Source organism: Aulonocara sp. 'chitande type north' Nkhata Bay, linkage group LG4 (assembly GCF_057382095.1).
Source record: "Aulonocara sp. 'chitande type north' Nkhata Bay isolate Kocher_YH1m ecotype deep benthic linkage group LG4, A_spYH_male_GT1.1, whole genome shotgun sequence".
Classification (NCBI taxonomy): Eukaryota; Metazoa; Chordata; class Actinopteri; order Cichliformes; family Cichlidae; genus Aulonocara; species Aulonocara sp. 'chitande type north' Nkhata Bay.
This window is the reverse complement of record NC_141347.1, coordinates 21116206-21144017: the sequence shown is the minus strand read 5'-3', so window position 1 is coordinate 21144017 and position 27812 is coordinate 21116206. Positions and strand designations below refer to the sequence as shown.

General features: G+C 39.7%; 1 protein-coding gene across 2 annotated transcripts; it reads left to right on the top strand.

The window, feature by feature from the left end:
* The first annotated feature begins 744 nt into the window (after window positions 1-744).
* Window positions 745-27808, top strand: baiap2l1b (BAR/IMD domain containing adaptor protein 2 like 1b). 2 transcript variants are annotated; one of them, XM_086289081.1, is made up of 14 exons: window positions 745-1135; window positions 3122-3197; window positions 3439-3525; window positions 9326-9387; window positions 10743-10814; window positions 11665-11799; window positions 15904-16056; window positions 16268-16423; window positions 17388-17514; window positions 18509-18725; window positions 21010-21072; window positions 21925-22144; window positions 26881-26927; window positions 27014-27808. In XM_086289081.1, exons 1-14 carry the CDS (start codon window positions 1085-1087, stop codon window positions 27084-27086), a joined length of 1539 nt encoding a protein of 512 aa, XP_086145207.1. In that variant the 5' UTR covers window positions 745-1084; the 3' UTR covers window positions 27087-27808. The 2 variants fall into 2 exon arrangements, with proteins under 2 accessions (XP_086145207.1, XP_086145208.1); XM_086289082.1 differs by having other exon boundaries at window positions 746-1135; window positions 17388-17502; window positions 27014-27807.
* The last annotated feature ends 4 nt before the right edge of the window (window positions 27809-27812 follow it).

Genomic DNA, 27812 nt, shown 5'->3' with positions numbered 1-27812 from the left:
CTTGCTTAAGGCATCAAGTGTCACTAGAGCTGCTTCTGCAACATGAATGTCAAAGTGTCAGAGATTGTTCTTTGTTTTGTTCGTTTTCAGGTTATCACATCGCTTATGCCTATTATAAACTGTAACACTAAAAGCAAACTTGCAAACGAGCAAATCTCCACGCAATAGATTCACGTTGAAGCAGGTGTAATTTTGAATCCAACTACTATGAGCTGATGAATTTGGTTTCCACTTACATTAGCGCTCCATTCGGTTTCACTAGTTTCACTAATCCCAAACCCAAACATCTAATTTCCTTGTTCTGTTTTGTTTTTGGACTCTTCATGTTCTTAAAAAAAAAAAAAGGGGGGGGGGGGGGGTGTATGCTATGTTCCGCATTATGGAACAGTTGCCTCCAGGGAGCGCCCGTCTTCAGGTATTTATTCTATTGTCCACCTTTCTTCTACACTAAGTGTCAAGTTAAACATATACAGATCAATTATGGAAGAAATCCTTAAAAGATAAAAGCCTTATTAGAGGGTTAATATTGAAGCGGAAATGAATCGATAAGACCCCCAGACAGCTAAAAACATCAATGCCACTGTGTGGCTTTCAATTAAATCGAACTTTTCACATCTAGAGCACCTGTTTTCACGCTAGTCTGAACAATCCTGCAGTGGACATTTCACCCAGCCGCTTTTATTTTGAAATCAAGTCAAAGCGGAAGTTGTATTCTCGTTTGCTTAACTCCCATCTACCTCCACAGGTTCCCCTCCCCTTTTTTGAACTAACCACCTACAATAAGTTTGACAGCTCAGCTTATTTTCACCCCCTGAGTGTGTGCTCACACGAAGAGTGGCAGCAGCAACAGATAGCTCGAGTCTCCACCACAGGAGTTACTTTTCCCTTTTTTGTTGCTGTGCGTGCGTCCCTACGTCTCCTGCTGGCTATGAGGAATTTTATGTCTGCGTAGGTTTGGTCACCGCTCCCACTTGGACCTGTTTTTTGGGGAGGGGGTGTTTGGCATCGGTGTACAAATAAGTCAATTCATAATTAAAAATATAATATTTTCTTTGTCGGCCGTCGCGAGGGAACTACATTAAACATGTCGAGGAACGCGGAGGAGGTGAACAAGCTCGCTGAAAGTACATACAAGGTAAGCGCTGCTTTCCTATGAAGGTGGGAAACCCAACAGGTGCGAGAGGGAAGAAGTGCCTCCTTAAACTCGGGTTCAAGTTTACAGGTTGACTTTTACCAACCTGTTGTCTAACAGGTGTTATTCATGGTCCTCGTGAGGTTTTTTTTTTTTTTTTTAGCAGTAAAGTTTACTTGTCGTGTGGACATTCGCCTTTAAGTAGTTTACCTTCTTTTTGAAAACACAGCAGAATATATAGGGTGATATATGTTTAGCTTATGGGCACTATCACAAGTAAGTGACAGTGTTACAGCAGAAAAAAGACTATTATCACACTTGATTATCCTACCCTAGGGTCTTGCTCTTTCAGGATCCCTGAGCTTTAAGTGTGTTCTTGGTTTACTCAGCATCTCAGCCTGCACTGTTAATGAGTTCACTGCATTTTTGTCAGCACTTTTTATTTTAGTTTAGAAGCTTCCCGAGAGCTTGTAACTGCCTATTAGTGAGTTGAATCACTGGTTTTGAGAGAATAGCCCCACCCTGGGAGTGGCATTTCCTTTTCCCTCTTTTCCCATTAAATTGCTGCCGTGGTTGATCAGCATCATTTGGGCTGTTCTGTAGTTCCGTGCCAACCAGTAGCCTAATTAACTTTAATTTATTTACTGAAGCGGGAGCTTTTCAAGTGAATTGGTATTTACCACTCCTCCTTATCTTGGATTGTAGGGAAACTGCTCCCTTTAAAGCAATTTTAATAAGTAATCAGCTGGGGTTTTTTTTTTTTTTTTGTTGAGTCTATGATTTAATTGGGTTTCAAAGAGAAGCCTAACCAATGAAAATGAAACGTTTAACTGAACGTGAGTGGGACTCACCAAATCCCACCAGGCTTTCTGACTTAATGGTCCTCTGCAGTGTGCACGCCACAGGTGGCAGAGTAAAGGTGACTGTGTTCAAAGCAGGAGGAGGAAAAGAAGGCAAGAAGCTTTCTCTCACGCATTTATCCTTTTTAAACAGTTCTTATCCACCGGCCTCCTCCAGGGTCTACCCCCACAGCTCATTGGCGTGGTGAAATGCAGGAAAAAGACTCCAGGTTTAATAATTTAACTGGCTGTGTGTTTTGTGTGGTAAGATTATACAGCAAGCTCCTTGGCAGCCATCACCTCAGGCTCATTGATAATAAGCAAGACAGGCTCCCAAAATAGTCTGTTTAAATACTTAGTGGCAAGTTGTGTTTGTTTTTTGTTGAAAATGAACACGATTTGGCTGTTTACATGTTTCATGGACTTTTAAAATGCAGTGTGATTTTCAGCAATGGAAGAACAAGTTCTTCTCTTACAGCATTATTAGATGCTGAAAATTAAAGGAAAGGTTACTGAGTCATTTCTTATGAATGCCTGTATCAGCAGGGAGCTGTTACTTACACATTATGTCAGTATGCTGCTGACAAATGTCTGACGTACAAGTGGCTGAACAATGCAAGACTCATGAAACATTGTTTGCCATGGGTGTCCTAAGGAGGTTTTGCGTGTGTGTGCATGTTAGCCAAGACCTGTCCTATTCTGTACTAATCAGAGGGTTGGACTTGACATCTGTAAAATGGAGCTCAGAAAATTAGTAAATCTTTTTCCAAGACATAATTAGTTCCACTCCACGATGTTGATTAAAGGATGGCGATCACTAGAGACCCCACTTATATCAGATTAGCCTGTGTCTTTTCATGCCCACGTTGTTTAATCGATTGTGCATTCTTATTCGTATTTATTATTTCTTTGTTGTTTTTGTGCTTCCTGTCTTAAGTTTCCACAGAAGCAATTTTTGGCCTCTGTGACATAATTTGTAGACATTACATGCGAATGTGTGCCTGAAGGACATGGTTATAGATTCCTTTAAACTGTCGTCAGGCTCTAGTGTGACTGCATTCATTCATTCTTTGCCTCGTTATTTACGTCTAATGTCACTCTGTCAGTTTGACAGTCACATTGAATCCTTTTTCTCTCTCAACCCCTTTAGACCGTAATGGAACAGTTCAACCCAGGACTGAGGAACCTGGTCAACCTGGGCAAGAACTATGAGAAATCCGTAGCAGGTGAGCTTTTTTTTTTCCCCCTTTGTTTTTGCTATTACATTAAAAAAAGATTCAGAGTTTATATATTAAGTTAGAGTTGGCTAAGAAATGAAAAATGGCTAACTGGAAGGACAAGTTAGCCATTTTGGAGGAAGGATCGGACAGGTTGGATAATAATGTGGCTATTTGTTACTCTGTGGTGTTCAGAGGGTATTAGGGGCTACTGTGACAAAAATTAATGACAATTTTATCATTTTCCCAGCAATGACCCTGGCAGGAAAGTTGTATTTTGATGCACTGACTAAGATTGGGGAGAATGCTGCAGTTTCTCCTGTCTCCAGAGAATTAGGTAAGTTTCCAAGTTGATCTGTCCTGTGATTCTCCACTGGGATAAACTGGGGGAAATCTGCAGACTGTGGAGGCAGCTCCCTTTTTCTCAAAAAACTTCCTTCTTTCTAATTTATTCAGTTGTATTTTATTCCCAAGGCAGTCTTTTCATTTCTAATAATAGTTTAAGGATGATTTACTGATCCTCAGCCAGAGCAGATTGTTGTTTAATTAAAGTTGATGGAAAACCTCAGTTGAATGATTTTTTTTTTTCTGCAACAGTCAATGTCATTTGGTATGTGTTGCACACAGATTTGTGGGAGCAATAGGAAAGTGGCCTCTCTGAGTATACAGGGTAGATGCAGGTTTGGGTGAAAGAGCAGGAAGTGTTGTAGGTCTGGGGAAAAGATGGGAAATTCTTCAGCTTAACAAGACAAAGCTGAATTGAGAGGGTGTGTTGGGTATATGACGGGAGGAGAGTGAGGCATGTTACACGTGAATAATGCAGTGCATCTCGAGTTGACTTCCTAAAGTAGCTCACAAGCTTCACTCCATTGCATTTGTTATGTCTGTAGATTTATTCACGAAATGATCAGATGTTTATCACTGGCTTCATTCTAAATATGTGTGTAAACATGGGATAATTGTGAGGAACACAGGAGCTGAATTCATTCAGTGGCAGTTGCCATTTTAGAAATATTAGGTTTGAAGTTTTAACAAAGTGAATTTAAGTCTTAAATTAAATTTTCCTGACCTTGCTGATCGGGAGCATATTTTCAATTTAGCAGGATTTGCCAGTTCTAAAGTGCATCTGACATCAGTGTGAGAAATGGATCATTAATTTATTCACAAGTCAATGAGATGACCCAGTAATCGCAAGCTAAAGGAAGTTAATATGTATGCCCCTCAGTCGCTGGTCTAAATCCTTCTCAGCCCCATCTCATAAGACGATGAAGCACAGCCTTGACTCTACACCTGCAAAGCCTCATAAGAAATCAGAGGTTTGCAAAAGATATCCACAAGACACTTTGTGCAATATAACTAAAATTAATTTAGAAAAAAATAAATGAACAGAACAACAGCTATTCCCTGGTTTGTTTCATGATGAAAGAGAGCAGGGTAATGTTTGAACCTCTCTTTATCACTAAAAAACTAAACCCAGACAGTGCTCTAGCTCGAACACATCAGAAGTTACCCACTGATTAATTCCAGCACCGTTCTTGTGATTTTTATGTATTTGAGTGTGATAGACTTGGGAATACACTGTTTGTTCATCGTCCTATGTTCGTTCTTCTCTAACTCCCCAGGCTTCAGTTCCCCTGAGCTAATTTGTAGTCCAAAGAAGTCTGGCATCCTAAGTCATTGTCACTAGTGTCACACTTTGATTTAACCACTGTACGCCTCTCATCTCCCCTGCTGATTAGTAGCAAAACTGCTAATTAAATTTAGCAGCACACCTGGTGTCAGTTTCCTGGCACAGTTAAAGTGATACTCCACCCAAAAAAAGAAACACCCTGTGCACACTTGGCAAGTGGCTAGAAAAGTAAGCCTTTGAATCCTCAATAGCCTCCTTGAATTCACAGTGGCACATTTTTACCATAAAATATTGTGACAACAGGTCCTTCTGAAGTTTGCATCCTTAAGGCTGGTTTAGAATTGCAAAAATACAATATTGATATAAAACATTTTGGTTGGTTCATCTATAACGATGAGCCTGTCAACATACGATAGATTATACTGTGTACAGACTGAGCATGTGTATACTGCAATTTAAGACCATCTGTGATCTCGCCACATTGTACACATGCATTTTCTTGCAACCATAATCAGTTGGTAGGATCCCAGCTATGATTGGCCAATTAATCAGTCAAAAACTGTTGTAATAAACTCAGTTTTCAAGATTAAATACTCAAATCAATAGTTTTAATGTTCTCAAATTACCCATTTTATTTCTGATTTTGATGTTTCGGGCCTATAGACGGGTGATTAAACGATTCATTAAAAAAAAAACAATCCTCCCTTTAATTCAAAGTAACATACCCACTAATTTCCTCCTGTGTGGCATTGTGTGATCTCACGACGGATCAGTTTATTCTGAGTCATTATGCTGGATTATGTAGAGCGGTGGGTGTTCATCTAGTTTAATGAACCAGGCTTGAAGACCCAAATGCATTGTACTTGGAGTCTGTGCTGCACGCCTCTATAAATAGTCAGGATCTTCAATTTGTGTCGTGAGTTGCTGTCAGGTTCCTAAGACATTGTTTTAAGTTGTAATAATTGTGGAGACATCTTCTACAAGAAATGTGGCGTTAAAGTCTACACATCTTCATCACGAGGCTGCTCATGCTTGTAGTGAAGCTGCTCTGTAAGAAACATGAGCTCCAGTGACAGATAACCAGAAACCAGATACTCTCGCGAGGCATTAGAGCACCGGTGCACCTCGTTCTCTCGCCCCTTTCCTTTATCTCTCCCTCCACTTCTGCCAGAGTTCAAATGTCAACCTCTTTTTTTTTCTTTTTTCTCATTCGAACGCTCAGGTTTCTGACGTTTGGTCAAACAAAGAGCAGGAATTAACATGTACAGACCAGGTTGTTTGGATGCAATAGGATTAGAACGTGCTTAGAATTTGCTCTTTACATCTTCTCGTTGTACTTCTAGTCTTGATGCTAGAAACAGAAATGCACAGGGAACAGTGAAAAGAACCACAAAACTGCTGCCTAAAAATTGGAACAGCAAACAGCCTGTAAGATATCTTGACTGTGCTGCATTTCATTGTCCCCAAAGAATTTAATCTCATCCTATCTTGTCCTTTTGCAGCAAAAAGGGTATTTATAGATGTTTCGTGGACACAGACACACAGTGACTAGTGTTCAAATGGCACCAGGCCCACTTTACATAATCCAAGCATGTTTGCATGCTGTCAGGTGGCTCTCATAGATGCCAGGATTATTTTGTCCACAGTCAAAAACGGTGGAAGAACTGTGGGTCTTCCTTTTTTTTTTTTTTTTTTTTTGCAGGCTTCTGGGAAAATGCAATAAAGTGCTCCGTCTTCAGAGCCTTTCTACAAACACAGACATTGCCTATCTGTCTCAACATATGCAATTACGAAAGACACTGTTCACTGTCATGTGGGACATAAAACAATTGTATCTCATCAGAGACGAAAGGGGATTTATTTAAATCGATGGTGGTTGAGTTGGCTGGGTTTATCTCTGTGGTTCTGGTTGGGTAATAACTCTAAAAGCAATGTGCCATTATCCTCATAATGATACACTATTGCCCTCACACCTTGCTCAAAAGAGTGCACCTGTTGCCGAGCAACGTTTTGTGTGGTCTGTGCAACAATAAACAAATGAGTGAGAACTGCTGGAAAGAAACTGATGCAATCTTTATGCAGTTATTAATATGAAACATTTACGTGACATCATTTTCTGAATTTTGTTTTTGAGGTATGTTTATGACTCGACTTATACGCCTTACATATAAACCAGTCTGTCTGGTGTTTGACTCAATACCACACCTGTTGACATTTTTAAGATTATTCTTACTGTAAAATGAGGGGAATTTAAGGTTGGGCCAGTCTTGGGCCCTGTTTTATTTTAAATCTAGCATAGCCTTTCTAAACTCTTTTTCTTTCTTTTACTGTGTATTGCCATATCCAGCACTACTACATTGTCATTTCTTCTCTTATACTTATTGTAGTACCTTTTTTCTGCCTCACTATTTATCTCCTCACCATATTTTTCTCCCACCCTTACCCTGCCTGCACTACCCCTCAGCCTCTTTTATTCTGCTCTGTCAAAGGGCAGATTTACTGGGATGAGCGGAGTCTTTATCTGCCGAGCTGTTTGAACTGCAGCAGCCAGTCTCACTGTGAGGCAAGGTGGAGCAGGCAAGGTGTGGAAAGATGGAGCAGGGAAGGGCAGTGTTTACATACTGATGAATGTACAGGTCAGAGTGTCTGCAGGCATATTGAAAGGCTGTCAAGGATTTGCGCAGTGCATTTGTGCACATCAGAACACAGTTGAAAGACGACAGCAATTTTTTATTTTTCAAACCTTGGTGTGCAGGCTGTTTTTCCTATTTATCCATGTGCTTCAGTATGGGTCTACTGCTCTGTAAACCAAACAAATAACAAATCTAGATGAGGACTTGATGAGTAAAGTATTTATTCTATGATGATTTGGCTTGTCTGTTTGTAACACACAAACTGGAGGTGTTTGTATCCTGAAGCAGAAGCCACTGATGGCTGGTTACATCATTATCAATACTTATATGTGCGGTACAGCTGTATTTGTTGGCTGCAGCTGCATGGGAATCAGCACCCATGGGAAAATGCTCAGTGTGGGAGAAGATGCAGCGTGCATTTGTTGAACGTCTTGTAATCTTGTGTTGGCAAATCCACTGATGTATCCCACATCTATGCTACAAGCAGAAAATATACCCGACATATGCTGAGCATTATCTTGAATTTAAATTGCTGTTGGATGTAAACTAAGGATGTCTTACGAATAAGTTGTGTTCATGAGACTGCACACAGATGATTCATTTTCTAAACAAATTAGTTTATCTGTTTTGACGTTATTGCAGAAAGAAGATGACAAAGAATGCTGGCTAAACAACCAGAGTGACCATCTGTGTAAACACAAGTTATTAATTGGCCCAAGACAAATTTATACACACACATTGTTATTCTGTGTCTACCCATCATCTAAGAGGTGTTGAAAATGGTGATTATCAAAGGACTGCACCAGCCAAACACACACACCCATGCAGATTTCAGTCTGTGAGCAGTATTATCCAGAAGGCAGTATGTTACAAAAGCCTTCTTTTGCATGTGAACTCTTGACAGTGTCATAAGAATGAAGTGCAGAAATTATCTTCAGTTGTCCTTTTTTCTCACATCTTGCACAGCAGAAAAAAAGCCTGCGTGAGATACTCCATTTGAGTTAGACGAGCTGGGACCTGCCTGGGTAGACCAGTCTCGTGGGCACAAAATAGGCACAGATTCAGTTTCAGTGAGCTGGCAGGTTAAAGACCACGTGCACCTACAATCAATAATATCTAGAAAAATCACACCTCAGTGCTTGTGTGTAAACGGCAAACCAGACTCAAGACCGTTTGTAGCCTTTCTTGTTAGTAGAGTTACTGCTATTAGTTTTGCATAATGCTTGGCTTTGGGTACTAAGCAGTACTATTTGAATGCAAAGAAGTTGAAGGGAAATCAGTCTTCAGTGGAGCTGCCAATACTTTGCTTATTTGTTACTTGAAACCACCAATTTACTTTTAAAAGTAATTTAAAAAAGTAAGGAATAACACCTAAAAATTTCAAACTTGTCTAATAGAAGAAGAGGTAGTACAATTTTTATCTCTGGGATGTGGGGACTTAAAATGAAACTGCTGTACTTTGGCTTGGCGCTACAAGCATGTAGTTATTATGCTCTGCATTGTGCTCTGTAATCCTAATTTGATTGTTTTTAGGAAAATCAGGTTATGATTTGTGGCAGCCTGCCATCTGAGTTCTTTTTGATTTCCTGAGCAGCAAGTGGTCCCGTTTGGTCCAGGCTCCATATAGTTTGCTTTCATACCAGTGAAGGAAATCCTACATCACATCTGTAGCTGGTTACTTTTTTGGTTAAAGAAATATTGCAGATACTGTCAGGCTTATAGGCTATAGTCTGTGCTGTGCATTATGGCTATCATTTTACACTTTAGTGGAATATCTTTAGATAATGATTTTCTGTACAGTCGAGACAAAACTTTCCATCTTATAACATTAACCTGTGTGACATCTTTCCCCCTCCTTTTTTTGCACCTGGCAGGTGTAGTACTGACAGAAATCTCAGAGGTCCACAGGAACGTTCATCTTGAGCTGGAGGAAAACGTGAGTCTTGAATATGTTTTTGCAAATGTATACATGTTTTGTTTTACGTTATCGAATTGATTTTTAATTGTATTGCCTCTCCCAAACGCATGCTTGTCTCACTCTCTGAACCTGTTTCTCAGACTGAGGTGGAATTCACTAACCGGCATTTAGTGGTGTGCTGTCAGCAAACGGTTCTTTTCATCCTTCTGCTGCTGTTGATAGACACCACCTTATCTTCCTACCCACCTACAACAACTGAAGTAGCATCATGAGCAAGAAAAACATGAAACATTAGATACAGAAGGAAAACAAATGGCTTTGGGTTGTAGGAGCAGCTGGGGCTTTATCTCGTTGCTGAGAACAAGCAGGTCCTAACATGTCCTGTCCTGTACCAGCTGGGGCAGTTACAGTTTGATTAATTAAGTATGAGCATTGTGTACGCTCTTAGCACACTAACACCACAAAACGGTTGCACGGACTACTTTATTAATCTTTTGTTCAGTTTTGAAGAACATGTTGTAAATGTTTATTATGTAAATGTTGCAAAATTTCAGTTCACTTTGTGTTTAGGTAGCATGGAAAAAGACGCCATCGCTTTGTTGGAACTTGCAAATATCAGATATTTTAAGTGAAAATAATTAGCAGAATTTTATGTATCATATTTCACTACAACACAAGCATTCTTAAAATTTAGATGTTTAAGACCTTTTAAAAAGATCACAACATGTTGGGCGCATTATTTTTATTGAATGTTGCACAAGTTTTGTGCAAATAAATGATGCTAGTGCCTGAAAGTAAACCAGAAAACATGAACATGACGCAGAAAAGTTGGGAGGCACTCTTCTGAGACATTGTTGCAAACGGCATCAGTGGGTGGGCTCAGTTGTTAATGGACGCGAGTTTATGACTCACAGCATTAATTCAGGTCAGAGAGTCAGTCTGATGACTGTGTTATGTATACTACAGTCCCTGTGGTCATCTATGTTTTCAGTGATGGGGTCTTCCACATCATTGATCTGCTGCGTGTGGGTGCAGACACTGCATCACAACAAGGGGAGCGCTTTGACTCCCTCACACTAATGAGAGGGAGAGAGCTGGAGAGCATCTGAGAGAAGACTGTGGGCATTCCCACGCTTTGTATCTGACTCATTCATAACCGCAACCTTGGACTTGGTTCTCGCCCCCACACCGATACACTTTAAATGATCATTCTCCATTTTTCTCCATGAGACTTGCAGCATTTTTCCTTGTTTTCTGCTGACAGCAAAGCTTGACAAACTGTAGCCCTCCATCCACCCATCAAGTTTATAATAACCAGTGTGTCTTCCTATCCTCTCTTCTCTCTTGTCCTTCCTCCTCCTCTTCACCTGAAGTTTAAGAGGTTCCACAGAGACATAATAGCTGAGCTGGAGAGAAAGACTGACATGGATGTCAAATACATGACAGTGAGTAGTTTTTTCTGTGTGCGCGCACAACTAAGTTTGGGTTTGTTTTTGTTATCACTGGCTTTTGTGCTACATTTTACATTTTTATTCAGCAACTACATGAAGTGAGGGAGACTCAAAAATAAAAGCCTTTGAATTGGTTTTTAATACAGGATCAGCAGGTAAGGAGGACGTAGATGATGGTTTTTAAACCGTGTTGAGTTGAAAAATATGAAAAGCAATCCTTTTTATGCACTTGATGAACTATAATCTCGTTCTGTGCAATAATGCAGGAATTTTTTTGTGACTCTTTGAATTGGGCATATGTCCTACTGAAAGGGTTATTATCAGCACAACACAGGACAAAGAAGGGCCTATTTTCTGCAGTACAGCAAGTCTGTGCCCTTTCAGAGTGATGTTTGGTACTCTGAGTCTGTAAATGGATCTACATGACTGTGCAGAGGTAGCTGTATGCACACTTTACATTTTATTTATAATAAAACAAAGTTATTCCTCTCTGATGTTCACTTTGCACTAGTGCCATATAGTAGATGGATCCAGCCTAACACATCATCACAGACGTTTTAGGAAACGGTTTACATTGCAAATCAGCTTGCGTAGTTTACTGCATAGTGTGAAACATGACTTTGTACTGGAAGATTTTTTTTTTTTTTAATATATCCAGCATATACTGAAAACTGGACTGTGGATATATTTTGGCAGTTTTCACCACCATTTTTAAATTTCAAATGATTCATCCAGTTATTCTTAAAGTTCACAGTTTCTCCTTATTTCTGCTACCCAAGATGGTTCTGACAAATCGCATCAGGTTGGTGTTGCAGCATTTACATGAATCATTCTTCTGATCTAGGCCACATTTAAAAGATACCAGATGGAGCACAAGATGAAGCAAGATTCTCTGGAGAAGTCCCAGGCAGACCTGAAGAAGCTGAGGAGAAAGAGCCAAGGCAAGAATGCGAACAAGTACGAGAACAAGGAAAGCGAGGTGAGACGAACTTAAAAAACCAAAAAAAAACCAACAACTCCTACAGACACATGACACATCGTACACACATGCGCTTTCTTTGACACACGTGGGCGTGTTCATATAACGAGCCTCATTCACAAACCTTGACACCTGAAACTTGCAGCCAGAGTAGCAAAAGTTACTGGCAATATGTGAAGCATCTGGTCTGTGCAGTTGTGCAGAAGCTCCTTGTTTGTTTGGGGTTTTTGGCTTCTTTTATTTTCTTCAAGAATACACCCGCACAAGGTCCCCTTACACCATCTTGTTCTACCCGCATGTCAAATTATAAAAGTTGCCAAACACGTGCACAAACAAGAAAGCAAGCAAGCACTAACTCTTCAGGCTATAGAAGTGACATTTGATTAGGAAACGCTAAAGTTAACCAGGCCACTCTTTGAGAAGTGGAGACTTTATTGCACTTTTTTGTCTTGTTATGTATTTAATGTTTTACAAGGGCCAAAATGTTTAAAAGTGTGCTTTTATTGTCTTTTTAAATTATGACCATTTATCTGTTGGTACTTATCCGTGATCTGTGTGTCACAGTTACCTCAGGTGCTTTACGTCATTGATCTCGATTAATCACTGTGGAATATGAAGTCATTATAACAGGTTAACTCTGTTATTACATGGTGCAACCACACCCTGGCAGTGACGCTGCTAAGTGGAAAGTGCAAATGAGTTAAACCTCAGAGTTCCCTCGGCCTATGAGCATACCAACTTAAAGTCTTGCATAACCTGCCTACCACTGATCCTGCCAGGCAGCTTATTCGCGCGTGTGTGTGTGTGTGTGTGTGTGTGTGTGTGTGTGTCTTTTGCATATTTAAAGATTTGTGTGTTTTGTCAACAAGGTCTACTTTACTGAAGGCTGATAAACTGCATAGTTAAAGGAAGAAAGAGAAAGAGACCTTAAAAGGAGTTTCACACTTTAGAGGAGTGCACTAACATAAATACTTGATTTTATTTTCGGCTTTAGCTTCTACCTCTGCCTACACTTGACTTGTCATTGCCCAGAATTATTTTCTTTATTATAAAGGAGAGAGAGAGAGAAGCACAAGAAGTTGTGCATTTTATTTATTTATTTTTACAAGATATATGAGCTTGAATCGTACTGTAGTCTCTTTTAGGAACTGTATTTGATGTTTTTCTGTCAAAAATCATAGTAAGCCAAATGTCCTTGGGGTTAGGTTACGGACTTTTAGTCAAAACACATTCGATAGAGTCACGAAGCTCAGTGAAGTTGCCAAGGACATTGATTCACATTTGTATTACATTTTAAACAAGTTAGTTACAGCCCTGGATTTTTGCTTTCACCATGAAATGTCAGAGCAAGTTAAATTATCTAAGAAATTACAGCTTTAGTTTTAGAGCCAAGCTTCTGTGTGAACACGGTTGATGATGAACTCCACGTGCCCTGTGGCTTTATAGAAATTTCAGGCTTGCTTCCTCTTCTCCCTTATTATAAATTCTTCTGTCACCTCATTCATTCTTTTGTTTTCTCATTCCTTTGTCTCTCACTTTACCGTGCTCCATTTCCTCTTTCCTTTTCACCTTACTGCTCTCTCACCTTCCCATCAAGTCGCAAGTCTTGTGCCTACTTATCTGATTTAAAGCCAGGTATGGGATTTAGAGATCCAACAGACACCAAGTTGGGCTGGCATGCAGACAGGAGCTTACAGAAGCAGATGATTCACCAGACACCAAAGATTCTTCAAAGGCAGGGAAGGATCTGACAGAAGACGGAGAAGATAAAATTAAAAATGAATAAATAAATGAACTGGGAGTGCTGTCACAGCTGTCAGACACCTAATTAAAAGGCTCTCCCAAAAAAAAGTTGCTGCACATTTTACTTTCTGTACACAAGGATAGCAAAGATTGGGATTTGTATCAAAGCCTCTTAAACCTCAAAGAGCAGAAAGTCAGAATCATCTGTTGGGGAGGTGTGTAATTATTTTTTTTTCTTTTTTTTGTTTGGTTATCTCTGTTGCGATCCTCTGCGATACTCTCACCTCCCTCACCTTGTAGTTCTCCGGATAAACATAGCTTGTCCATAGCAACAGGGTGACTATGGTGTTGACAGATGTAAAGTGATTAACAGGGTGTGTGTGTCGAAACTGCATTTTACACTCCCCTTTTACTTTTTCCCTATATTCACTCTATGTTTTTCTCCTTCTCTGTGCTGCCCTTAAGTCCTTTTGTATTTTTAAACAGCAATTTAGCAAACGGGCTGTAGTGGAGTTATTAATACTTCAATTCATCCCACTGAATTTAGTGTTTCTGCTTTTTTGTTTTTTTTTTTGCAGTGTTAATCAGTTTGTTGAAAACAGTGTTGTGGATCATGTGGGTTGTACTGCTCACTCTATTTTTCTCACCTAGAAAAGACTGTGCATTGCAGTTTTTCTGACATGCACAGGTAACACGTGTCAGAAAAACCACAATGTAGAAGCAACAGAAAATGGCGCTCACAAAATACTGCCGATTTGTATAATAATCTGTCTGTACTGTAGAAATATATGCAGGTGCTTTTCAGAAATCCCCAAAATGTACTAAAGAAGTCAGTTAATGCATTTGTGTTTGTGTGGTCTCCATTACAGTTTTCTAGCTGTGCTTCATTATGTTTTATTATATCCTTCATTATGATAGTAAAAGATTAAAAACTTACGCGGCTGCATTAAAATGTGCCCTCACAGGGTTTGATTGAAACAAAACGGAGGCACAGAGAAATGATAAGTGAACAACTGGTCAGTAACAAGAACAGTTTTAGTAAGAGTTTTATTTCTGCACTTATTTGTGTAGGTGTGAGTATTTGCTTCTGAAATTTGCATATGATTGTTTGTTGAAATACAGACACAAAGGTAAGCCTGTTATCAGGATTTCTGGTATCGATGGAGGAAATTAACAGATCTAAATAGATGCGTTTGTGCCTGTCACGAAAGCATAAACAAACAGGAAGATTTTCATTTGGTCAGGAAGACCGGCGACTCTGTTTAGAAAGGGCAAAACGGTATTGCCCCCTATTCGTTCATGGTCTAGATAACCAGAAGAAATTGTATTCATTTGCCTTTTTGTGTGGATTTTTTTGTTTTTTGTTTTTTTTAAATAGGCAGTATTGTTGTTTTTAATTATGAGGTCATGTTATTGTGCATTTTAACTTACTGGTACAGTGTTACCAAATAGTGACCACTTTTCTACGTGCAGAATATTTTTGGGAATAACATGGATTACAAATGCACTGTACCCGGCACAGGTTTGTGGTAAATAAAGCCTTCGGCCATTTGAGGATTTATCAACCAAGGACAGAGCTGTAAGAGCTGAATAGAGAGGGTGTGTGCAATGCATTAACAGCCGTTAGAGGTGTGACACTTCCAGTCAGTTGGATGAGAAATGGCTCCCACAAATTTTGACACCCCCCCCCAAAAAAAGAGATAAATTAAGGCGCATGAAGAAGTCAGGAAATGAAGGCAATATTAAAAGAAGCCGTTTCATTCAGATTGTTGTTCTAACACCGTTCACTTCATTACATTTCAGTGATATCAGCATTTACTGGAGTAGTGAAAGTGAAACTGAATATTTATATCTGAATATCTGGTTCATTTGCATGGATCCCACATACGTGGACACATCAAATCCTTTCAGTAGCTTTCTGACCTTTTTATGATCCCAGACTGTCAGTGTAGATAATGCAGCCCTCCCTACTGTTCTGCCCTTTCACTAAACATCAAATGCAGCACAGGCTGTCAATAAAATAAGATCTAAACTAATAATACTTGTCCTCTGCACAACACAGATTAGAATAATGGCAAAGGAACCCTGGTCTTTTTATACATTTTGCCCTTGTTGGGTTTTTTCTTTGTGTCTCAACAATGACTGTGTCTAAATGGCTGTAAACCATGTGCATAGCGAGATAAGACCTTGATTTATTCAAGGTGGTTGTTTGGAAGGCACAACACAGTTCAGACCTGCTGAATCTGATCTGTTCAAAGCTTATCATCTTTTCAGTTATGTTTGCCTAGATGTGCATTTGTACACAAAACAATTTGAATGTTGTCTATGGTTTTTAATGTCCACTTGCATGCATGTTTGCAGTGTCTAGAAACGTTGGCAAGCCGACAGATGGACATGCAGTTGTTCGTCGCCGATGGCTGTAAGGAGGCTCTGCTGGAGGAGAAGAGGCGCTTCTGCTTCCTTGTGGACAAACACTGCATATTATCCTATCAGTTCGCTTCCTTCCATGACAAGGTAGACAAAGTCCTGCTCTTATTATGTTGGAAGCAATCAAACTCTAGTCATATTATATTGCTGGTTCAGCCAGAAGAATTTATTCCGAAACCCACAATCTCTAGAGTCTCAATGCATCACGTTGCCATAGTGATAGAAATGTTGCACTCCTTCTACTGATTACTCATGTTTTCTTTTAATATCTTTTCTTATTTCCACGACTGCTGGATAGGCCAGAGACATACTGTCGGAAAAGCTGAGCACCTGGCAGGACCAGTGCAAAGATGCCACCAATATGCCCGAGAGTGTTTTGTCAATGATTGAAGGGCTGCGTAAGCCAGTTCCCATCACACCACTGCCCTCCCCGTCCCCGTCACGACACAGTGTGGTATGATCAAAGTGACAATCCTAAGACTTGTTCTTGTGCTACATGTGTTGCTGTCTTTCATACTGTACTATGTTTTTTTTTTTTTTTTTTTTTTGTTTTTTTGTTTTTTGTTTTTTTTTTTGTTTGTTTGTTTTTAGTACTGTTTAGATAAAATATCATTACTACGTAATGGAAACTTACCTCAGAGAGACGATTTCCGAGTGTCTCTCTGTAGGTCTGCTTACCAATCTTGACAAGATTTAACCTGTTATGTACAAGGTTGGGGTTTTTTTTGTTTTGTTTTTTTAAAGCATTGCTGTCAAATGTGGAAAAGTAACAGGGAAAAAAAACAAACATCAAAAAATTGATAACTCATATATGCAGGTAGCCTCTGCAATGAATATGCCATGCTTGGTGATGGGGCTCCCAGGGTGTAGGATGTTTTGATGTCAAGGTTATAGAAGTACCTTATATACTGAGGCTACCGTGCTGACACTGAATATTTAATCATATTTATCTTTCTATGTTCAGACTAAATCATAAGGATACTCAGAGTATCTTCCAAGGACAGTTTTTGCAATTTTAAAAAATATTATCCAGATCAGCCGCAGAGTTTAATGGGTTCTTCATCTGCCTACACTTCACCTTTCCACCTTGGCAACTTATGTAATCTTGCTTAAAAAAACATATAATAATGATAATGGCAGTGATCGCAGACCTCGACTTTTGCCTTGGCGGAGTTGTTGGATGATAAACATTTGTCTGTTAGACCCGACATTTTTAACTGCTTAGGGTAGTAATTCTTGGTCATTTGTTTAGCTGTTACTGAGGCTGCTACTACCTGCATGTTTTGACAAAAAAATCATTTTTTATTTTTTTTTATCTTTTATTTAATTTATTTTTTTTTAAAGGAAATAAGTAACATACTGGTTTCACAAATACAGCCACCATATCGCTAATGTTTTCATTCATTGCACTGTGGCAGAACATATCTACTCCCCCGGCACCACCTAAGAAAGCTGAGCCCAGCCGTTTGGTTAATATGTTCAACCAGGACAACAACCCCACCGCTGTAACCCCTCCTTCAAGCAACAGCACAGGTATTGCGGCAGGTATTTTGACAGTTGTTTTCATTTAGCACTTTGCTCTGTGCTTTTGTGTCCTCACGTTTGTGCTTTTCAAACAGATGGTTTTTGCAGGTGTAATGCAAGAACCATCTGTTTGTTCCTAAAATGTGTGTCTCCTTTATGCTGCATGGAATGATGATATTTGCTTCTCTGCGCTAGAAAATGTTATTCCATGATGAGCTGCATGAAATAAATGTGTTAATAGACCTCTCTGCATTGAATCATCTGTTATTAATCTGTCTCTCTTCCACAGCATGTCTTTTATCCTGTCTTCCTTCTCTCACCCCAACCGGTCGCAGCAGATGGCCGCCCCTCCCTGAGCCTGGTTCTGCTGGAGGTTTCTTCCTGTTAAAAGGGAGTTTTTCCTTCCCACTGTCGCCAAAGTGCTTGCTCATAGGGGGTCATATGATTGTTGGGTTTTTCTCTGTATTTATTGTATGATCTACTGTACAATATTAAGCGCCTTGAGGCGACTGCTGTTGTGATTTGGCGCTATATAAATTGAATTGAATTGATGTTTCGGTCAGTTGCCCCTACACTGAAATACCTCAACAGCCAATGGATAATTTATCACGACTTTATGTGCCGGGTTCCCAGAGAAACAATCCTACTGACTTTGCCAGCCCTCTTACTTCTCCTGAATTATGACCATGAGGTTGACATTTGTTGTTCAGAGTAAAATATGTCAACAGCTAATCTGCTAGACATTTTCTGTCACAGTTACTTTTTTATCTATCAGGTCATGCTTTAAGTTTATCTTGTACATTAGATTATGTCTAAATCCAGCAGCTGTAATTTTAGTTTCTTTAGTTTCAGTTGCACTTTTTGTTGAGTACTATTAGGCAAGGTCAGTAACCATAGCAGCTACTGTGACCACGTTAGCAAGGCTTTATATTCTTAATCGTGCCTTGTGTTAACACTGCTTTCTGCTTTTTTTTTTTTTTTTTTTTTTTTTTTAAACTTCCTTCCTCTCTCCCAGACCACGGGAACGGCGAGGACAGCAATCTCGCCAGGTCTGTATCTGTCGCCACAGGGCTCAACAATATGGTGAAGAGACCACGTGTGCGCACCATCTTTCCCCATACTGCGGGCAACAATAGCACACTGCTGAGCTTTGATGAGGGAGACGTCATTGTCCTGCTCATCCCTGATGAGAGAGACGGATGGATGTATGGTGAAATGGAGAAGAATGGAAAGTGAGTCTAACTACGTGTGATGAATTTATACAGACCAGATATGTGATATGAAAAACTATAATCACAGAAATGGGGGAAGGCTTGTGCACACACTGTGCTGTACATAGGGGCCCGATTAGATCTGTGACACATGCAGTCATTATTGAGATGTAATTCAGCTGGCTTTAAATGTCTTTAAATCATAACAAGAACTCTGTATCATCATCACCTTCTTCCTACTGCCTCTGTCAAAAATTCATGCCATATTCCCATGAATCAGGTGATTAATAGGAGGTGGAATTCTGTCTTAACTGGCCAGATGGTCCCTCGCCTGATTGCTAGGCTGACCATGTATGAGCACACACAGCTCCAGGCTTGTCAAGTGATGCCTGTGCTGGAGAAGTCACTGATAAGGAAATCAAAGTAAAATCTGGCCTGAGGGTGGGATGTACGATAGCAGACTGGAGTGAGGTGGAGGGAGAAGTTCAGAGTGCCACCTGCTCCCCCACACAGATAGGCACCAACCAAGTCCACTCTCCCCAGATCTCTCGTTCGTGACTTTTTAGACAAGTATTTGATCTGAAGCCCTTGAAAATGTGTTTTTGAATTTTAATCATTCATCCGGTTTGATCTTTATTGCTTTCAAGGGAAATTACATTACAAATATACCCAGAAAGATTGATCAAGGGCATAAAAGAATCATTTCTGAGTAGCTTTCAAAAATGAGGCTAACACAAAGTAAAACTTTGGTCTTGATGCCTCGCTGCTGCAGGTGGGGCAAGCTGAAGCGCCTAAAGGCTTAAAAAGTGTATATCGTCATGTTTATCAGAGCACAGCGTCAGACAAGATGGGCTTCATGTTCCACAGGAGGTTCGGCTTTGATTCTTTTGGTTCTCTCGCTGGGCTTCTGCCTTTGTCTCATATCTGCTTTGATACTGTATCCCAGCAACTCACCAGGACTGTTTCAGATATGGACTCTATTGATGGACTGAGAGATTGAATTCCAGCAGGACTGAGAAATTTAATTCCAGGGAGTGAAAAATCTACGGATAATAGAGCAACATTTGTCAAATAATGACATTTGACTTCTGTGTGTGCATTTTATTGGCATGATTCCTAAATAAATTATCCAGTCACAATCATTAGAGTTGAGCTTTCTTTTCCAGGAACAGCTAGTAGTGTACACTCTTGACAATCGGTACTTGTAAACTGTCCTTGACTGAAATCAAGTAGTCTCAGTTGCTAGCATTAACAGTTATGGTTGAAACAAGCACGGGTTCTCTGTGGAAACTTTTCCTTAAATAAACAAAAGCAGTTATTCAGTGTGACTGGGTGAAATTCATTTTCCAGTAGGTCCTGACTCTTTACTTTTTTTTTTCTTTTTTTTTCCTATTGCAAGTACACTGAGGAAATACCTATTCTTCAAGTTAGTGCAAATATTAACATCCATCCACACAGAGGGAGGGGCAGATTGATCAAATACTGATTAGGAGCAATCTTTCTGCATAATAGTACAATGACGAGGAGTCCTTGGTCTGAACTTGGGATAGGGACAAGCTTTTTTTTTTTTCAAATGTGTTTCAGAACTAAAGTAATCAATTTTTTATTATTAAGGTAAGAAATTTTTAGCATGGCGTCTAGAAATTAATTTTGCAATAATAAATTTTTTAGTCTTTCATTATATTCTTTGGAGTCAGGTTTCATTTAGACATCTGTGTGTGTGTGTGTGTGTGTGTGTGAGGGGGCTCGAACTGTTGCCACTGAAACCTCACAGGTCTCTGAAATTCTGGCTCAGTCGTGACTCATTTTATTAAATCAGTGAAAATCAAATTCTTTCCGCACAAACTCTATGTTCCACCTCGACGGGTTCAATAGAAGACTTTGTCCACAAGATCTTTTCTTCATTTGCGTCATCGGTTTCCTTTGATGGAAAATAACCTGTTCCAGCCTGAAATCTTTATTGTCAAAGATGAACTCCTTCAAAATAAACCAAAACTGTGATTGAAGTTGCAACCTTTAATGCTCTCCCTCTTTGCAAATAACAAGTGACAGATTCAACCTGTTTGCTGGCATAGTCGCCTTAGGCATACATTCAGACTGTGTATACAACAGTAAAGGCAACTGCAACGGATCCTGCTCCTTTATCTGGTTTCTGTATCTTCTCGATAAGAGATGGAGAGAGCCGCTCAGGAGAGGGCAGTGCATGCAGGCTCTTCACCGATCACTTGGAGAGTCCTTCAATTGAGCTGATAACGACCGCTGATGCAATCCTCTCTAAGTTGCCTGCTGTGTTTCTTTCTTTTAGGAGGGGCTGGTTCCCTTCATCTTACTGCCGTGCTCTCACTGAGACACTCGTGAATAACAACAGGTAAGGAGAAGCCACATTCCAGCTAACACACACAGACCTGCAGGTGTCATATTGCAGCCAGCTCTATTGTTGGAAGTATTTCCTCTAGTTGGCCCTCTTGACATGATAATCTTTACAGTTCTGTGAGGATTTTCCCATTCCTTAACCTTTGAGTCCTGCTGTTAAGCATTCTGTCTTCATTTTTATTTCTGTTATTTATTCATTTATTTATTTAAATGACGCTTGTGTTGTTCCTGACGTAATAAATGTTTCAAAGCCTCTGATAAAATTTAAGTAATTTGTGATCAAATGATTCATGTGGAGCCCTTTTTCTTTCCTTTCTTTTATTTAATGAATCAAAACTGATACTTTTCACGCGAGCCCAGCAAAATATCAGGAAACAGGATGCTGTTTGCTGATGAATAGATTTTGCTGCTGATGAAAGAGAGAGAGAAAAGGTTCAGAGTCGACTCCAGGCTTTTTCTTCAAAGAGACTAATCCCTGTTGGATTAATTTATTAGATCTTAATGTGCGGCACCTCCCACAGAGAGGCTGCCAGCCAACTACTACCACCACTCCCGGAAAGGGAAAATTTAAACTATAACCAGAACCTGGGGACAGAACACACAGACATCTGCATCCCTCTTCTTTTGTCCATATTAGGAATTTCAATTAGCCACATTCAATCTGTATCGCTTAACGTCAACATTTAAGCTGGTAACCCTAACCCATGATGCAGCCACTAAAAATTAAAATGCAATACTCACATATGCCTGGAGACTCACTTGTGATGAGTTTTATTATGTAGCTACTTCATTTCTTTGACCATCTTTCTTTTACCATCTCTTATACTGCCCTCCTCTTCCTCTCCAGTGAGCCCGCCGCCCCGTACCGCAGCAGAAGTGTGGTTAACCTCCACCACCAGGACACAGAAACAGACGAGGCAACCATGGTTCTCCCCCCAGCAGATTACAGCAACATTCCGCAACGCAGCACAAACCACAACACCTCGTCTGCCGGCACCATCACCACAAATAGCAATCACCATCACTCCCCCACGCCCTCTGTAGCCTCCTCGTCTGATCACAGCACGGTCAGTTGGCGATTTGGTTTGTGCGCTCTTCTTTGTCTGACATGTTGGTGTTTTAAAAAGAGAAACACAGAGTCTGGTAGACTTAAGGCGTGACTTAAAAAAGCAACTGATTTGATCTTAGATCAGGTCTGCGAAGAGTTTGACCAGCTTTTTTCTGCCAGCATACTGTCATCATGTTGTGATATGACTGGCACTATGAGGCTACATCTCACCTTATACCTGCTGCATAAAGGCTGCTGTACCCTCAACTGTTTTTACTGCCAGTGACAGTGCGTGTGTATGTAGGTGGTGTCAGATGAGCTTTTCATGTGTGTCCTGGAAACCTGACCACACTTTAATATAGTGCGAGTGTCGACTGATGTAGACAATGAAGGGAAAAAAAATGTAATTGTTAGGACTCGAGGACAGTTTTACACTTTTGAGCTTTTCAAAAAGTGTAAAGTATGGGATTATTTTTGTAATATTTAGTCTTATTTTTAAGACAACGTATGTGTGCCAGCAAAATAAAATTAAAAAAGTTAGACTTTCCTATTTCCGGGTTGAGAGACACATGTATAAAGTTTATTTAGTTACTGCAAATGTAGGTTCTGATGCACATCCTCTCACAGCATAAGTCTAAACAGGATAATTAATAATAGATGCTAAAAATATCCACAACCTGAAATGCATTTTGAATATGCACCTTGGTGTTCTGAGAAAATAAAGTAAATACTGAGTCTAAAAACTGACTTTGTGTCCAAAGTTTTAGTCCCACAACTCACCTTCACTGTTTTTTGTGGGTGAGCAGAACACAGCTGTAATGATTGTTATTGTTAGGATAATCTCCAGGGTGGTGATGATGGGTCTCTGGGTGAGGCTGCTCTAGTAAGAGGCATTCACATTGAATTGAAAATTAGGTTTTATCATCTAGGGTGATGGTGCACACATGCCATTCTTTGCCAGAAGCTTTTGTATGCAGACAATGTTTTTTAAAATATTAATATTATTTCATCCATCTCTGAGAGTTTTTTATTTCTTACCTTGCCAATGTTCTTACATTTGCATGCCATGCAAAATGGCAGGCAAATTGTGGTTTGGTTCTAGGAAGGCCTTTTTGTTCCCGTCTGCTGGTTGGATGTAAATGCATTGTGGTATGTACGGGTTAAATGCGCATGACCCGTCTGCACAATGACTTACACAAGCTCTGTATATGCTCTACAACCATCTTTACTACACCTCTCTGACATTGCTTGTCAAGATAAATTGTGCACTTAACCTTTCATATTGGTCAGCCACAGTTGGATATGGACTTTGCACATATTTCTTTTCCTGCACATTCACGTTTGTTTACAATGCAAAACATAGAATTCAAACCTGCACATACACAGAAAAATATCTGCTCAACATGTATTGAATATTCACACACAGTCATGTTTACTTTAACCTTAACTGTAGCTTGTTTTCAAAGGTCCTAAACGTCTTGACTTTACTTGTGTGACCAATTTCACAAGATTTCTTATTGCAGTTCTATTCTGAAGGGACGACGCAATGACTTAAGTTCAAACCCGTGAACACATTTCTTGGGTTTCTTTGTTTTGTGTTTTTGATTTTCTAAAAATGACCATCAAAAGTGTTTGGTTGTATAATTCTGATATTAGATATTTTTCCACTCTTCTTTGTAGCATTTATTTAGACTGATTTCCTGGCAAAGACCCATCATTTATGCATCATCCATAAGTTATCTGACCTTAACCATTGGGAAGGTCTTTCTGGAAGCACAAAGTGCAGATATCTTAGATTTGTTATTGTGGCCACATAGCTCAATTTTGATCATAAAAACATTTTGCAGAAGTATTTGGCTTGTCCATGTGGGTAGTCAAGCCTGAAGCTTTTGATTTTGGAGCAGAGGCTTCTTTCGTGGTCGGCACCCTCTCAGTCAGTTTTGATGTCCTTAGCTTTTCCCATTGTTCCAAGTATTGGTCAATCTAATGAGTGCTGTCAAACAAATTCTTGTAATGCTCCAAAGACACAACAGTTGTAGTCAATCATAATCCCTAACTTAATACGCCTTAACCATGTCAAGTTATCATAGAACTTTCACCATCACTTATTAAAAGATGAAGTGGGTGTATGTATAGATTTGAGCCTGTTGATTAGAGATGATCCAAAATAAACCCCAGCTTTTTTTCACCCAACTCTTGTTTTTAAAGTTGTCAAATATGTTGTACAACTATTCCACCAGTTCCAGCAGCTGAAAGAAATCATTAAAAGCCTAAAATGTTCATGACATTAATGCGCATGATGAGTGTGTAACTTCTGACCACAACTGGACATGGAAGATGAGGCAAGCAAACAAAACACAAACAAAATAAACACAGTCGCCGTGGCTATTCTGTTAGGTTGATGTTTGACCCACTTAAAGGTCAGGTGGCAAATGGAGATACTCTTCTCCTCCTTGCCTGCATTTATTATTAACCAGTCACTTTGGTCAGGGCCTCAGGCTGACTTACACTAGTGGGACCAAATGTTAGTGTGTGTCCATTGTCAGTTGTATCAGTCTACATCCTGGCTCTGCATTATGGTGGAATTCCACTCTGGGTGAACCTGATATCCACTATCCCTCATTGTCAATTCCTTCATTCTTTCACTCACATATCTGTCTCTTTATCTTTTCATCCTCGTGCCTTTCCTTCCTGCTTTACATGTCTCCCACCAGTTCCAGGATAAACAGGGTTCACTTCCAGGGAAGTTTATTCCTTCCTAGTGACTCACGAACCCTTGCCATAACTTTTTAAAACACAGACATATGCAGGATCCCAGAATAGACACGCGTATGGGAAAAAGTTCTCTACAGCTACAGCAGATTATAATACTCGGCGAAAAAGTGGGCGGCTGAGGTTGTGTGTTGGTGTGCGCACATGTTTATGCATGCGTGTAAAGTTAGTTAGCAACTTGGGGCTGGAACATTCATGAATATTATTGCCATAATGATGCATACTGCATCAGTCTGTGTGGTTATCTCAGGTAATTACCTCTGAATAAATTTCTTGGCACTGTTGGTATAAACTAGATGTTTTTCTTGGGTTATTTTTTTTTCTCTTTGCTAGTTCATAATTCTTTTTTTTTTTTTTTTTTTTTTTTTTACATAGCACCATGGCTTAAAGCCTGATTGTATTTCCACATTCTTTCTTTTGCTTGATGTCAACAAACTGGTTGGAGTCTGTATCAGCAAAACCTGTTTTTAAATGATGTTGGTTGGTCTAGACAAGGAAAGGTGAGAGAAAAAGACAAGAGATGTAGGGGGAGGTGGGATTTCTGGAATGTTCTGTCATTATCAGTTTAAAAAAAGCACCCTCACTGGTTTGTTTGGGTGTGGGAGAGATAAGATGACAACTAATAGTAATGAATAGAGTGTAGATGCAGAAAAAGCGAGAATATGATCTGAAAGATTGAGATCTACAGAGAAAGTTGAACTGTAAGAGTATCAGGGAAGTCGATACTCATAGCTGACTGAACTCTGTGTTGTCTGCTAGCATATTGTGACTCTGTGTTAGTGCTGGATATATTAAACCTTAATCCAGGACCTGGTTTAAGGGAAGTTCCACAGAATCTTATTTAGAGGATAAATTATTACTTTTCTTTTAAATAAAGGCTTTTTGAAGTCCAGGTAACCAAGTTATGAAACTGCTGGGCCTCTGTGGAAATGAGATGGGTAGTGTCAAGACTGAAGCGCCCTGGTCAGCAATGTCGCTCAATCGGTCCACTACTGACCTCTTGCGGAGTCTGTTGAGTACTGCAGATTGAAGGCCAGAAGGCACGTTAAATCCGGGACAGTGGATGTTACCAGGAAGACGAACAAAAGCAAGCTACAGTTTATAAAACCACTATTGTGTAAAACAATAACTCAATTACTACTGCTACCTTTACTTTATAGTGAGCAGTAAATTGTGTAGTGTAACATGATCTTATTTATTAAAACAACCTATCACTTTTCGGGGCTATGGAAAATATATTATTTTTGTTGTGTATATTTTAGAGGGCACTTCCAGGGCCAACAAAATAGGTAGTTATTCCCATAATTGTTCACCCAACATGGAGTTTTGTTTAAAGGTTTTGGTTTCGTTTTGTTTTTTCCAAACTGCAGTGTAAGTAAATGTGTCACCACATTTAACTTATTAAAAACATATAAACATTTGTGTTTACAATATTTGTGCAGCTGGGGTTCAGGTACATTTTCTCTATACTGCCAATGTGATCATCATGACTTTTTTGTTGTTTGTTTTCATGCAAAGTCACAAATGTGCAACCAAGAGTTTTGTGATGTTACGAAAAATGTTAGTATCTAATAAGGATCCAAATTTTTATTAGATCCGAGTAATGATTCAGCTATAAATCTGTTAAAGGAGTTTATGGGTGAACCCTTCCAGGCACAGAGCACCTGTTAAGACACTTGCATTCACCATGGCTTGTCATAAGAAAACTTAGCACGGTTCATTGTGCTACAGACTTGAATTTCCAGCAGATCCAGGTTCCATACATCGTCTTGTGACATGAGGCATTAAATTGTTTTCAGTACAGTGTGTTCAATCCTTCAGCTGTGGAAAATGTGTTAAATTCCCCTAGAAATCAAACGAGTGTAAATACAAACGTGGCGATAAATCGCCGAGGCATTAAAAGTGCAAATGTGTCACGGTTTTGTGTTTGGTTGGGCTCGTGATTCGCATGTGACAGTATACATGTCTGTTTCTCCTCCACAGGCGAGTCAGCCTAATGGCACCGCAAGACCCCCGCCAGCTTTCCTCGCGTAAGTCGCATAAGAACATGAGCGAGATGATTTGCTTTTCTGTCACTCGGACGTAAACTCATCATCATCTGCTGCATTTTTCACAGGGGAGGGAACCCTTTCGCCACAGTCAGGCTCCGTCCAACTGTCACCAACGACCGCTCCGCGCCAGTCATCTGATCTGTCCACATTTCCACCCACACTCAACTCACACAAACCCTTGTCAAACTTCCTGTGTCATCTTACTGTCCAGCAGCTTCTGATCTGGATGAAAATAAACTCTGATATGGAAGTACTTTGGGACCATTTTGTTTACTGAACAGATCCACATATATTTATGAAACATATATATTTTCTATGTCTATTTTTGCCCTTCTGTGGTGTTAAATACTTGCCACATTCTGACCTGCACATAAGATATGAATGAATAAAAACGGTCAAAGAGAGTAGTGGAATTATGTTGTTGCTTGTTCATTGACAGAAATGACTGTTAAGAGATCATTTGTTGCCATAGGACGGTGGAAGAAAGTACTGTACAGGACCTCTGCATTTCAACCTCGGGTCCAGATGATTGTTTATGCTTAATATTGATACGATGTGGTACAGTGACTACTCTTGTGTATATACATTTGCACAAAAGATGCTTTGTCCTTAGCCATCTAGCTTAACTACGGGAGCGTGGAGACCGCACTTCTGCCTTAACAACACATTCATACTTACTGCGAAATGTTGCATTCTTCAAACCGTCCATACAAGATGTTACAATCACCTCATCGTACATTATCTGTGATGTCAGTGCTTCATTGACTACACATAAAACCATCAGTGTGTGCACTTTCCCCCCTGACCCATTTACACCCTTTAACAGAAATTGCTGTATGGAAATAAAGATCTATTTCTTCAGTT

Excerpts from the sequence above, each read along its gene's own strand:
- baiap2l1b (XM_086289081.1), top strand. The coding sequence starts at position 1,085 with ATGTCGAGGAACGCGGAGGAGGTGAACAAGCTCGCTGAAAGTACATAC. Across the intron at positions 10,815-11,664 it reads TGGATGTCAAATACATGACA|GCCACATTTAAAAGATACCA; the intron begins GTGAGTAGTTTT and ends CTTCTGATCTAG. Across the intron at positions 21,073-21,924 it reads ACACTCGTGAATAACAACAG|TGAGCCCGCCGCCCCGTACC; the intron begins GTAAGGAGAAGC and ends CTTCCTCTCCAG.